The sequence below is a fragment of the Paralichthys olivaceus genome, chromosome 22, assembly GCF_024713975.1.
Source record: "Paralichthys olivaceus isolate ysfri-2021 chromosome 22, ASM2471397v2, whole genome shotgun sequence".
NCBI classification, from domain to species: Eukaryota; Metazoa; Chordata; class Actinopteri; order Pleuronectiformes; family Paralichthyidae; genus Paralichthys; species Paralichthys olivaceus.
This window is the reverse complement of record NC_091114.1, coordinates 3080131-3094143: the sequence shown is the minus strand read 5'-3', so window position 1 is coordinate 3094143 and position 14013 is coordinate 3080131. Positions and strand designations below refer to the sequence as shown.

The following is a 14013-nucleotide window of genomic DNA, read 5'->3' as shown; positions in this document are numbered from 1 at the left end:
GATTCTTTGTGAAACTCGAGCAGGCCAGAGGACGTCAGCCGAGTACTCGTTTCCTTCATATATGGCCATGTGTCTCAGCCCACCTACAGATGTTGTGTTCACAGATCTCAGGACACATTCAGGACATTTGGGTGCATTCAGAGCTGAACGTAAACCTGTCCACCTATCGTCAGATCCCTCAGGACGGATGTAAATACCAGGTCTGAACGGGGCCACGGTTTCTTTGTAGCATTTCCCAGGTTAACATTTGCTCCTGTGCCACTCACTCTCAATCAGGACAACAGGTCGAGTTTGTTGAGTTTGCATCAAGCTCATTTTAACAGGTGCAGAAGAGAAAACAGGGAGGTGTCCCATTGAAATATTAAAAAAGAGAAATAATGACTTAAAGGGCCTGATACTCTTTGCAGATGTGGTTTGAAAATTGACACCATCCTGATCCCGACTAAAATGTTCTTTCAAAGCAAATGAATCATTTTAACTTTAAAGTGATGTTACGTTAACAGGATGGTGCTTTTTCATTTGCAGCCAAAACTGAGTTCAGCAAAGTGTCGAGTCAACGTGGAAAACTTCATCGCTGCTTGTCGCAAGCTGGGAGTCCCTGAGGTAGACCCGATTATTCATTCATTCTCCCTCTCTCACCCTTTTAGCACAACTCATTGCCTTCTCAGATGTTGTAATGCAAAGTTTAAAAAGGTAGTCAATGAGGATTTTCCACTTGCTATAAGCTCAGTTGTTTTGCTACATTGTCCTGTCAGGGTTGGACTGACAACAGTTCAGGTTTCAGCCCAACCCTCACTCTGCTTTGTGTAATTCTACACTGTTTTGTCCCTCTCTTGTCTCCTTAGTTTTAACTACATGTATTTTCCTCCTCTGTGTGTGTGTGTGTCTGTGTGTGTGTCCTGTCCAGACCGATGTGTGTACGTGCTCTGATGTGCTTCTATGTAAGCTGCCCGCTGTACTGCGCTGTGTGGCAGCCCTGCCGGCCGCAGAGGGGGGTGGAATGGCGGAGGACCACTCCCCTTGCCACTCCTCGCCTTCGTCTTCATCGTCCTCGTCCTCACTGCTGTCCACAGATTTCCTGCTCTTCTACTGTGCGGCCATGGCCGTGCTCTACGTCGCCTACTGCTACCTGCTCACCTAGAGGAGACACACGCGACACAGAGTACTCACATAGTCACAGCTCTACACACATGGTGAACACACACACACAGGCATGGAAACAGAAATGTGTGGGGCGGTCACAGTTGTAGTGTGTGAGGCCGACACACAGCTGCTCTCACAGCTGTCATCTCAGACAATACGCCACACTGTGTGTGTGTGGATGTTAGAGCGTGTGTGTGTGTTTTCAGTACACATACTCTGACTGTAGAGCAGATGTCTTAAGTCCTGAGAGTGTGTGTTGGGATGTTGGAGCCATATAGAGCATGCTGCAGAGCACCTTTTAATAGAATACACTGCACACAGCTGTTCATTTCAACCTTTAAAGGAATAGAAAGCACTAATGTGAGGGACAGATACTGCGTGAGAGTAGACGAACAGTGAAATGCCTTAGCCTAGATTAGCCTTCACTCAGTAACACTGTAACTCTTGAGGTAGAGGTGCTCAGAGGCAAAATGGATCTCAGTGGTCGGGACTCGAACAGGAAGAGCAAAGGAAGCACACACTCGGTCGAACCCCTTTTTACGCAGAACACCTTTAATGCATTTAACCAACGCCCCCTTGTAGACTACTTAAAACGTTGCAAGTTAATATCGTGTCACAAATAGATCGATGTATGTGAAGCAGAGAAATGTAAAATGACTTTGGTTCACTCTGAAACTGTTTCTCCGATCAGCTGAGTAGACGGCCTTTCGTTGTTGCGCGGGACACGTTCACACAGCTAAAAGACCCAGACCACATCCCATTGTGGTCTCAGACGTGTTCTCAGTGCGTCCTGCGTGCGTTCACACTTCAACTCAAAGCCGTCCACTTGCGATCGGATCACCTGAGATGTAGATAGCGGGTCTGAACCTCTCTGTTTGTTCAGAATCGGACGATTATCGTATTTCATACACTGACCCACGCAACCACGTGCAAACACATGCAGGATCCACGCTGCAGCCATCAAGCACATACGCATAGTTAACTTTAAAGCTGCATTCATTATTATAACTTGCAGACAACGCAGCAAGTTGCATTAAATGCCCATCACCTTCTAAATCTGAACTTACGCATTCATATGGAGTCACATTTGAGTCCACCTGATGAATCTAAGTGTAACATCTGCTGTTAACATCTGCCTGACTGAACCACTAGAGTCAGGTTGTTTGCAATGAGCTAAACGATGCTTTAAATTCTCGCTGTTGGTCACTTTTCACATTCCGCGCGATCATTTCATCCGTTGCTAACGTACAAAATATTGAGAGCTGCAGCTTTGAGGCTCAACACGGTTGTCGCGTTTTGTAAAAGGTGTTTCTATGCAAACTGCGGTTGCGTTCAAACTTGGTTTTGACTTCCAATGCCTGTTCTATCAGATAAAATAAAATCCTGCTTACAAAAGGAATTGCTGAGTTCTGGGCTTGTGGCAGCATTGTTAACCAAACGTGTAGAACAGAATTAGTATAAAGTGACACATCTCAGGGGGACGGAACTGACAACAATATTCCAGAAAAGTGTGGATGTGTGGCTGGATAGATTCTTTTCTTCCCCCACTTCACATCTCACATCACAAGACTGTTGTTCACCAAACTGAGATCCCTTCTGCCCTGAGTTCACAGTTACAGCTTAAACTCCAGTCCGCATGTTTGTAGGCGTTCTGCTCGTCCTGACAGAGCAGCTGTTCAAGTAACCTGTCGAAGGCTGAATAGTGAATGTGATTTTTTTTTTAATTTTATTTTTAGCATTGAGGCAGGTTAGTTCAAATGGACGGTGGCTGTTTAGTTATGTTATATCTCACACTCCAATGTGACAGTGAGACAAATGATACAGTGCCTCTTACTGAATGAACACTGACCACTTGCAGACTCGTGTCTGCTATGTTAACTGTGAGCAGCAGGGGGCAATGTCGCTTCATCAACCCTCCCCAAAGCTTCATGCCAGAAGGTACGAACCCCTCCAGGATGTTGAGTGTTGTTAAGTTTTTTTTTGTGGTGGTCACTGGTCCGTTTGACCAGCTGATTTCATATTTGTATAAATGTAAACAGGTTATTAAATTATTGCTTTTTTTATTTATTTTTTTTCTTTTACTTTTTCTATCGGTTACAATTGTCTCTGGAGAATAAGCGAAGGCGTCACTAATTTGGGTAAAGCTTTGTTGAAATAAGTGTGTGCTATAAATCACACACACAAAGGTAAATTAGAAGTAATCAATATTCAATTATTCAGAGTTAAGATAATATTGATTGTCTTTAAAGTTTTGCCCTTCGTCGGATTGCTAAATAATGGATTCCCTAAAGGTTCAGATACGTTTCACAGAGCGTTAAATAACCTGTGTAAATTCGGCCACATGCCTTGTTGCTCATAGCAGGTCAATGTCAACAACTCCACACAGATTGTAATCTCATGTAATTCTCATTTGACCGATGTGGGCTTCAGAAATTAATGATATAAATAAGCGCGAGATTATTAAGGTCCAAGATGTTAAAGCGAGTCATTGTAAAAACTGAAGTAGGGTGACCAGCATAAATTATTCACAGGGAAATATTCAATAAAATGTTATTGGGAATATTGAATCAATAAATAGTCTAAATAATATATTTAATTTTCTTCTGTAGCTGTATGTGTGTGTGAGAGAGCAACATCATAATATCAGCACACCGTACTCCCTGTTCTCTTTTAAGACTGATTGGTTTAAAATATGGAGCCCCAAAATGTGAAATATTTATTCATAATATTTAAGTGAATGATTATTTGAATTAATGATTTTGATAATCTGACGAATTTAGAAGTTATTCAGTCTAAACTCATAGGAATTTATGTGATTATTTTAGTTTCCATAATGACTGAATTGGCCTGATATGTCTTATCTTTTTGGAAGACGTCCATGTCCTGGGAGTCAAATCCTCACCTTTTCTCAAACCCCTGAATCCTCCATACATTATTGAAGTCACTTCCTGACGTTCTTTGAATTTCTGAAGTTGACGCTCGCCGAGCATTTATTGTCGGGGCACGTCAGGGACAAGAGACAACTTGCACATGGGAGTTGTCTCTTGTCTGTATTCCAAGTCGATCATTTACCTTGAAGTTGATCTCCTGGGGGTCGACCATGCACTTGTACCATCTCTTACCCCCTGGTTTGACCCATCCATCAATGTTATCAGAAGGAGCAGGGCTGGACGTCTTTTCGTTCCCCCTAAAGCAAGCTTAAAAAATGATCCCACATTATCCAGTTAGCTCTCTCTTTTTTTTTTAGCTCCAGCAACAACGTCATTCTGACATAACAAACTGGCTGCTGGGTAAATAATCACAGTACACAAACAGTAAATGACCTATTTTATTTAGATCACTCACATGTTAGCGAGGCAGTCTTGTTACATAGGAAAATAGAAGTCAGGACTTGTTACCTTCTGTTTTGCTCTTTCATTATTGTGTTTCCTTATCCAAATGCAGCAGAGTTAAATCTGGAGGAATACACCAAGCTTGCAACCCAATGGAACTGGTCGGATGGTCAAAGTCAAAATGGAGTCGAGTTAACTGACTAAATTAACTATAATTCACTATTGATATAGATAACAGGAGCTAACTGGCTAATGTTTGTAGCAGTTGTTCAGCTTGCATGCATAAAGGCCCAATGAAATAAGACAACCTTTTTAATTCTGTGATATAAGCTAATTGTTCATTTAACTCTTGCCAAACATAGCGGGGGAAACACTAGCATTGCATTTTACATCAAATTCTGCCAGTTATGTGAGTGGTGTTAAAGATTTTTTTGCAAGAAATAGAAAAAAAAGTATTTTGAAAACTTCAGTAGTTGTATAGAAATGTCATGTTGATGGGTTGAATTGAATAATTTCTCAAATCATTTAACCAATTGGTTCCTTTATATATATATATATATATATATATATATATATATATATATATATATATATATATATATATATATATTTCAATTTATTTGTTTATTTATATAATATTGAACATGCTGGGGCCCCAGATTCACAAAAGACTTTCTGTTGAAAGTTAAATCTACTTTTCTTACTTATTTAATATGGTTTACAGCACTGCTTTTGTCCACCGTCCATTTCATGTTCACATCTCTGCTGTCTCAAGGTCAGAATGTCCACTGTAAGAACTCCCCTTCCCATGTCTGAGGTTTTTTTATTATTCTGCTGTTAAGACGAATTTATACTGTTTCAATTCAAATGTATATTTTATAAATGAAACTGACTAAGCAGCACACAGTAATTCATTCACTGGCTTAGACCAAGCTATATTCTTAAATATGTTAGGGGAACAGAAATACTGTTGTGCTTTATATTTATATGATACTCTTGTATAATTGAGAAACTTTTTTGAGTTTATATAAATCTATATGTAAAGGTTTGTTTCTTTTCGTTCTTCCCGCTGTAAAGAAATTATTAAAACTGAAACTTTGACCATGTGCTGTTTCTCTGCTTGCTTTGCTGTCTTGCTTTTGCATAATCAGCCAGAAACTGTATATGTGATCAGGGTATCTGCAGCTGCCTGAACATCCTATTTAAACAACAACAACAAAATCTGGATGTGAGAGATCAAATGTGGCAGTATTCGATATTTCTGTTCTTGTCGTCAAATCCCATGAGCCAAGCCAATAAGGAAAGTAACACACTGACAAGTATTCTCTGTCCACCAGAGCACCAAATGTAGATTCATCCAACTCTTAATATAGTCTCCTTGTGCTTTTGGAAATTACTTATATGTCGTTCTTTCAAACAATAATGTCACGTGTACCTGAAATTGTCACGCGTGACATCTTTGTTGCTTCGTTCTGGATCCAACAAATGTTTTATTGCACCCTAAAAGTGTGCATCGAGCCCTAATTGACTTTCAAGTGAGCACAAAGAAAAGAAAGCTCTAATGTTTGAAATGCAGCGGAAAAGCACAAAGGTAGCAGAAAAAGGTGGAATAAGACTTTCGGTTATTGCTGAAGCACAAAGAGCAGATCAGCTCTTCATCAAGGACTTCAATCAAAGCTCTGAGTCCTTGGGAAGCAGAAACCTCACATCTGTTTCAAACTCGGAGAACCTGCGTTGAGGTGTGTGTGTTTTCCCCTTCCCCTCCTCTGCATTGTGGTTTTACAAGACCTCGCTGCTGGCTTGTCAAATATATGACGGGTTGGCTTCCCCACCGTCCTAAATGGGAATTTGTTGACAAAAAAAAAATTGTGTTTAGCGCCACATTTACTTTTCTGCCAATCGATAATTACAAATTTGGTCCTGAATGTGGTAATGCAGATATCCTGATGTGACTCCTCTGTCCCCTGTGCTTTAATCTAGTCCAAAGCTCCTCTGTGCTCTGCAGACAGGAGGTTTGCCATCATAAATTCCAGCTGGCCCGTGTCGGAGCAGGTGAGTGTGTTGAGTCAAGGTCAGAGAAAAGGCGGCATCAGCCCGTATAGGTTTGCACGGCACCACTCACCAGAAGGTGACTCAATGAACTGCAGCGTCGCCTTTTTTTTATCTCCCCTCTCTACATCACTTCAACCTCCAGTCTGCCCGTGGCCCACAGACCCCCCCTGTATAACCCTCCACGTCTGGATTATCATGCATATTATCATAATTTAAGGTTAATCAGTAATCACTACAGAGTCAGGGGCACTGATTACGAAGATTGAACATTTGAATTCTTCGAGATGTAACTGGGAAATGTCAGTTTTCACGGGTGGGTGAGTTCCCTCATATTGCAGGGTTCGCTGAGGACAATCCAGGGGCCCCCGTCCGACTCACTGTGAAATAAAGAGGTTTTTAAAAGGTGCGAGAAGTACAACCCATGCATCCAGATTTATTTCAAAAGCCGAGATCTGATGCAACAGCTACCAGGATAGGATGACATGCAGTAAATGATTTTTGCCATTCGCTGTCAAAACAGTTGCCCAGCAAAGAAAAGCTTAACAACAACTACCTCTTTCAGAGAGATTTGAAAAAACATAACACTAACTTTCAATTCTCAAGGTCAGTTTCTTCACCTGAGAAACATTTAGTTCTGCACTATGAGGATGCACAGTCTAAATCATATGGCATCACAGTAGGCAACCAGATTAAGCTATTGGGGGCCAGGACATTACTTTGCCCTATATATATATAGATATATAGTGTGTGTGTGTATTTTTTAGTATCAGAATTTTAAACATAGCAAATCAAACTGCCACATCACCATATTGTATTAGGTCAAACCAACTCATCTGTTAAAGAGCCAGGACATGACCACATAACGTTAGATCGCCTTATCCGTCTGAACACCATGCTGACCACTCCTGACTTTCATCTGGCGCCACCATCAGGCAAAACTTCAGTGTGTCCAGTGCTTTTTTTTCTTTCTGAACGGAAGTTATGATATTCCCATCAGCCTTGTAGGAAACTAAGATGTTTCACTCAGTGTAAGTGGTTGAAACAGGCTTTTCGTGATACCACATATAGGAAACCATTTACTTTCTTTAAACATAACTATATTCACCCCAGTGGACATATGACATAGGTAGATAATGCCAGAACACAATGCAGTGCAGGTTGTCATCTGTTAAAAGCTTCATTTCACTCCAGACTCTTTTATTTTATTTTGAAATAATACAGTTGGCTTTTTGTCAGTTTGTTCGTGGTGATCTGCTTAAACACTATTATGGGATGTGAGCTGATATATCACATGGGAAGAGTAGAGCTTGAAATGAGCCTTTAAAAAGTCTCAAAACTAGAGTTTGATGCAGAGCTGTGAAAACAAGCGATAATGCAGGGCCTGCCAAATTCTTTCCAAACAAATATATAACTCTGCTCACTCACTCCTTCTACAGCTCAAGCTGCTTAATGTCGTCAGTTACCCAGAACCAAATGAAAGACAGTGTCATTAGTTCACGTGAAGTGGATCAGGCAGAGACGTCACCGGAGTGAGAGCAGCAGCAGGAAGCAGATGGAGACTTGGTGATAAAATCTATTGATGACTGATGCCAAGCTTTGTCAGCTCAGGGAGTGTCTGAGCTGACAATATATCATTTTAATATGGAAACGATTATACTATGAAAGATGATCTATATTTCTTTGAATCTTAAATATGATATTTTCATTAATTGAATTATATAGTCGACATATTTCATGATGATATCTTTGTTTTCAGCAGCTTCATGTTTAGGCAGAGAGAATCAGTGGTATAGTGCGCAGCTTCATACAACCACCACTTCATTCCGTATTCTTCTGTAGCCGATCACATTTTTGTGAAATCAAACCAGGTGCAACTTGGTTTCATCCAACCGCCTGCAGAGGGGAGCCTGAGCCGAGTCGTGTTAGTTTGACTGGAATTCATCTGCTCCTCAGAGGTGGCTTAAAGTCAAATCCACAAACCTGCAGCTACAGCATGTGGAAGAAATCCTGACATGAATGCATTACACTAAAATTAATGAAATAAAGATTTTAGAATACATTTTGAGAACAACATTAAGTGGAGTTATGATATTTTTGATTTCTGTGATAAAATCAATAAATGCTAAATTGAGTGATCCCTGGAGATCTAATAAATTCTACCATTAGTTTAAAACATCTTTCTATTTCTAACATCTATTTCAGTATAAATTAATACATCAAACTATAATTTTCATTTTGTCATCTTCATGTTGGTTCCACAGCAAAGTTTGGGCTCCACCTCTAAAATGGGTTTAGGTAGGTAGGTAGGTAGGTAGGTAGATAGATAGATAGATAGATAGATAGATAGGTAGGTAGGTAGATCATCAAAGTAATATAAATACAGATTTAAATATAAATAACTGAAGCTATACACAGTAGTTCACTTGACTAAACATAGACTGTAAAATTATGGTACAGTAGATGTACAGTAGATGTAGTATTTTAAAAAATCTACAGTTTTAATTTGTATTTGACAAACAACTGTCCAGCCGAATATGTACATGTACATATATATTTATACACATATAGAACCACACACATATGTACACACATACCCATTATATTGTAGAAATACTGTCACAAATGCAAATTTCAATTAAATGCATTTTGTCAGACTGTGCTCTGATCCAGGAGTAAAGCCTCCTCACCCACACATTAATCACTTCCTCTGACATGGCACGAATGCTCAGGTTGAAAATGGCTGGAACTGCCACGGTAGTTTATGATGTCACAAACTCTAAGGACAAATAAGAATAATGGAAGCAGGTCCAACAAGTCATCTCACGCAAACAGGCACTCGTGAAGCTGTCAGTCAAACCCAAGTGGAACCTCCTGTGTGGGCGGACCACACATGTGAGCAGCAGCTTTAACTCAATCGCATGTGTTGCAAGTACAAATCAGCTGGATGAGGATAAACTGGATCATTTCAGCCTGCCTGCTTCCATATTAGCCTGAATTGATCAAACTGATTTTGGGGAACAGGCCCCACGGACGGCTCAGGCTCACATTAAACATCGCACCTTCTCTGTTTTCTAACATAAGTGAGCATGCTGTTGTTTTTTATTTTTGACCCGCCTGGTTGCCTGTGGAAAAAAAAAAGTCAGAATTAATGGCTTTTCATTTCAGGCCTGGAGGCACAAAAAAAAAACATTTGACACGGTGTGTGGATGTTTCTGATCGAAACTGTATATGAGATTGAAATTAAATGCTCTGCTACTGAATGTCATTGAGCCTGTCTTAGAAATGTGTTAACTCTTTCAGCAGCCAGTTGCCCTTTATATCCACACATCAAGAGCACTTCCATTACAGTTCACACCCACACTGTGGCTGTACCTATGTATTCAATGTGAAAATGAAACCCAGAGCCTCAAATCCTTGAGGGCGAGATGTTGCATGCAGTCACTAGAGATTATTAAGACCAATATAATATGATCTTTCACTTGTTTAATATATTTCAAAGCCCTTATGTGCACAATGTCTCCTTGATAAGTAAAGTAACTGCTGGAGAACGCAAAACAGAGACACTCAAATCAGTGAAACCCTGAATGTGTCAGGACAAGTTAGACATTTGGGCAAATTTGCTTATATTCGCCTTCTTCCCATGTGTGATGCAGAAGGACTGACGGAGCCCTCTTCCGTGAGCGTTAAGCGACAATATTTAACTTTTAAAAGACGAAATAAAACAGTCTCAGAAGTTATGAAGGTACAAGCGATAAAATACTCATCACACTCCGAGGTTTCACTGCTGCAGTCCAAACTCTCTGTGAGAACATCATTCACACACTCCTGGCGCAGCCGTCAGGGGCAATTTGGGATCAGTACCCTGCCCAAGGACACTTCAGCACCCTCGGAGCCACAGCCAACCTGAATGTTGATGGGTGTGATGTTGTCTAAATGCTGTATCGCCTAATTAAGCTCTCATTCAATTGACCGCCGCAGCTTTTACTTAGAAGGCAAACTGTCCCTCGTTCTGAGACAGCTGCAGACGAATTATACTTCAGGCACAGATTCAATGATGAAAGAAATAATGGAACATTTCTAGAAATGTGCCGACCACGGCCAACACCGACCTCCTTGTTAGTGGATGACCCGCTCTACCTCATGAGCCGCCGCCGCCCACAATGTGTGAATGGAGTGAATATTGAGGATACTGTGAGAAACTCAAGAAACTGCACTGACAGCGCAGGGTCCTCCTATGACAAAACTATAATTTTAAGAAGTTTCTGCAAGAAGAGACTGTCTGAATCTACTCCAGAGTTGCTGACCCAGACAGATTACAGGAGCCTATAGAAAATATCATAGCAAACCTCCTCACACTGTTTGCATGAATCAAAACAAACAGGGGCCCAACATCTGGGATCCTTAACACGTCATGTCTGGTCTGGCAGCCAACACCCCCAATGCACTGGAACTATTATTCGCCTCACACTCAGAAGCAAAGCAGCACATCCAGAGGCAACAGCAACATGATGCAAAGCCACACGATGGTTCTAACTATTTCTTCAGCCATAAGTTGTTTACTATCATTATTAGAATTATAATCTGCAGACTGACACCAATACATGGCAGAAACCTGTCTGTACCATTAGCTGCATCTACTAAATCCTCTCTCTGTCTCTTCCCAGGATTCCTTGTGTTCCCCTCAGCTCATCACGGAGGATGAGGGGCTGAGTCGGCTGGCCCAGACCATCCAGGTTTTGGTCGACCTGGCTCCTTGACAGGAGGGACTTAACAGCATACTCCCATAGAGATCCACATCATGACCTATGTTTTTTTTTATTATACTGTATTTACATTTACGCATACTGTGTCCTTCTTCCATACATCATGGGTGTGCTTCAAATTAAATTGTAAATGATTTCAGAGTCTTGTTTGTATTCTTATTGATTGAGGTTAATTTTAATTGAGGTTTTATGCAAAGTTCTGCTCTGTTTTGCTTTAGGTGTCCAGATACTCTAAAATATACTAGGTTGGCTTCACTTAAAAAAAGTATGCAAAATCATTGCCTCAAAAAATAGTAAACCTGAGGTGAAGATTTCAAACACTGTGTGTTTTAAACAATGTGAGCATTATTTTTATCAACTTCAGTTAAGTGGACAGGAGCCCATTAGGGTAATGCTGTCTAAATTCAATATACTGTGCTGTGCCCATGCAAAACTGCATATTTTTAATGAGATACAATTGATATACTGCAGCTGCAAGCTAACAAGACACTGAATTATTTTTGTTTTATAGACCATCAGTGCAGTGCATTCACTTATAATTACACCAGAAGGATAGTACTGTACTCTAATGGTACAATATGCGCTTGTTGTGATCCATCCTTAGGGGTGGGGGGTGTTGTTTGCCACTGAAAAGGGAAGAAGCACATCCCTAGGCAGTGTGAAACATGGTGCAGTGCATTAACAAAAGATGTACTTCACCAAAAGGCAAAAGGAAATTCAACGAAATGAAATGATACAAAGGTAAAAAAAAGACTAAAACTTGTCAAATCTGCAGCCTCACATCCAAAGCTGCCAACTCCTCTCTCCCCCCACTCCACTGACTGGCATTTACCACCTCAGCCTGGTACCCACCACCCACCCTGGTAAGTGTAGTGAGCGAGCAGGAAGATAAGTAAATAAACTTTATGAAAACATGGTTAAGTTAGGAGTCTGTGTCACTGCTGACCTCACAATTCTATCAACATGCATTATTAAAATAAGATCAATGCAATAAAAATGTCATCCAGCGCCGCGCACTTCACACGTCCTCTGTCACCTTGGGTTTGCTCAGCTCCTCTATTCTCGGAGACCTCATCACGCAAATCTGCTCTCACTCTCAAACTCTCCCTGTTCGAGCTGCTGGCCCGAGCCAAAATCCCACGTAAGATTGATTTAAGAATCCGATGATAATAATCAAATAACCAAAGAACTGTTAATGTAGGGAGGAGGAGGAGGAGAGTGAAAATGGAAGAGAAAGCACACTTTTCCCAATTCTCTTTCACAACAGCCACTTCAAACTACAAGAAACACTTTAGAGTGTGAATAACAGTAACACCAACGACCATGTCATCCAACAAAGTAATATCTGTGATGATTCAGAAGACAAGACATTACCTCAGAGCATGCAGGGAATTTTAGCTCAGAAAAGTAACTCCATGTTATTTAACAGAACGTCAGAGCTCAGTGTAATTAAGCGACTGCTGGAAATAATTTAAGTAAAGACATTTACAGTGGCACTCACTGTAACGGTGAATAATTTTTGTCTGAGCTTGAAAATGTCACCAGGTCACATGACCTTAAAACACCATCTCTGGCTGATGGGCAGAACTTGAGTTGAGTTGCATTGTGGGTAAGGTGTCAGTTCTGATAAAGAAGAAGGTGTAATGGTGCTTTTCCAGTTTTCTTGAAAAGCACAAGTTGCATTCATCCACCTTTCTATTCAGCAGAGTGGGGTTTAGTCTCTTACCCAAAGACTGGCTGGGGGATCGGACCACTCACCTTCTGGTTAGTGGATGACCCTCTCTACCTCCTGAGCCACAGCAGCCCACAGATCCTGTCTGTCTTCACCTTTCATCACTATGGCATCATCATGAGTCCAGAAAACCTTGTTTCTGCAGCTCACCTCTGTAATGTAATATAAATAAATTGGATTTGATTTGATGGATTTGATTAATGGTCTCCCAATTCTTACTGCTGAGGATTGGTTTGCATCTTGTGGTCTACCCTCTATAGTTTTCATTATTCTGTCATTTGTTATCAACTCTCGCCGTTGTCTGTTCAATACACCGGCACTGGGCTACAGACGTTTCTTTCTCAGGACATTAATTGTCTCTAATCGATTGTTTTCACAGCCTCAGTTTGTGTCTGCTTCCCTTTGCTCTTCATGTTGGTTTATCCTTTTGACAACAGTCTGCACAGGTGAAAGCCAAGAGCACACATCCACAGCTACCTGATGTTCAAATAGTCGATCTGTGAGGCAAAGCCTGAGCAACAAAAAAAAAAAAAACAGGTGGGATCAAACAGAAAGTTCAAACTGTGCTTTCTAACGCATGTAGATGCAAGTACCAGTAGAAAAAAAAAAGCTGAAATTCAGAACTTTCATCGCATATTCATCTTCTGAACTTCAACTATCCAGATGTCTTCATGTTACAACAAAAACAAATGAACTGTCATATCCAAATCTTTGAAGGGGATTTTATATATTTCAGGCTCCAAAAACATTTTTCACCCTGTTCTAACTTAATCGTGTGAACCGTGGTCCGGATATTTCCAAAAGTGTTGCACTGATCCTTTCATCCTTGGGTCTGTACATGAAGTATAACACATCTGCAGTTGTTCTCATTGTATATTAAAAAATATAACTTCAGGGGGTTGGTTGCATAATAAAGCTCCACTTTTTACAAATATACTTGAATGAGGAAATTCAGAGATGGAAAAAGAGACAGATTGCCTTCAAAGTAAAA

At 40.6% G+C, this 14013-nt stretch overlaps 1 protein-coding gene across 3 annotated transcripts in view; it reads left to right on the top strand.

Moving 5' to 3' along the window:
* Positions 1 to 11429, top strand: part of lrch4 (leucine-rich repeats and calponin homology (CH) domain containing 4) — a 45104-nt gene extending 33675 nt beyond the window's left edge. Inside the window, exons 17-19 of one of the 3 annotated variants that reach the window (XM_069518430.1) lie at positions 526 to 603; positions 6456 to 6527; positions 11192 to 11429. In XM_069518430.1, coding sequence (XP_069374531.1) covers positions 526 to 603; positions 6456 to 6527; positions 11192 to 11284 — 243 coding nt within the window. In that variant the 3' untranslated portion in view covers positions 11285 to 11429. Of the gene's footprint in view, positions 1 to 525; positions 604 to 907; positions 3740 to 6455; positions 6528 to 11191 lie in introns of those variants that run through there. The other 2 variants (XM_020100205.2, XM_020100204.2) reach the window with 2 other exon arrangements.
* Positions 11430 to 14013: the final 2584 nt, after the last annotated feature.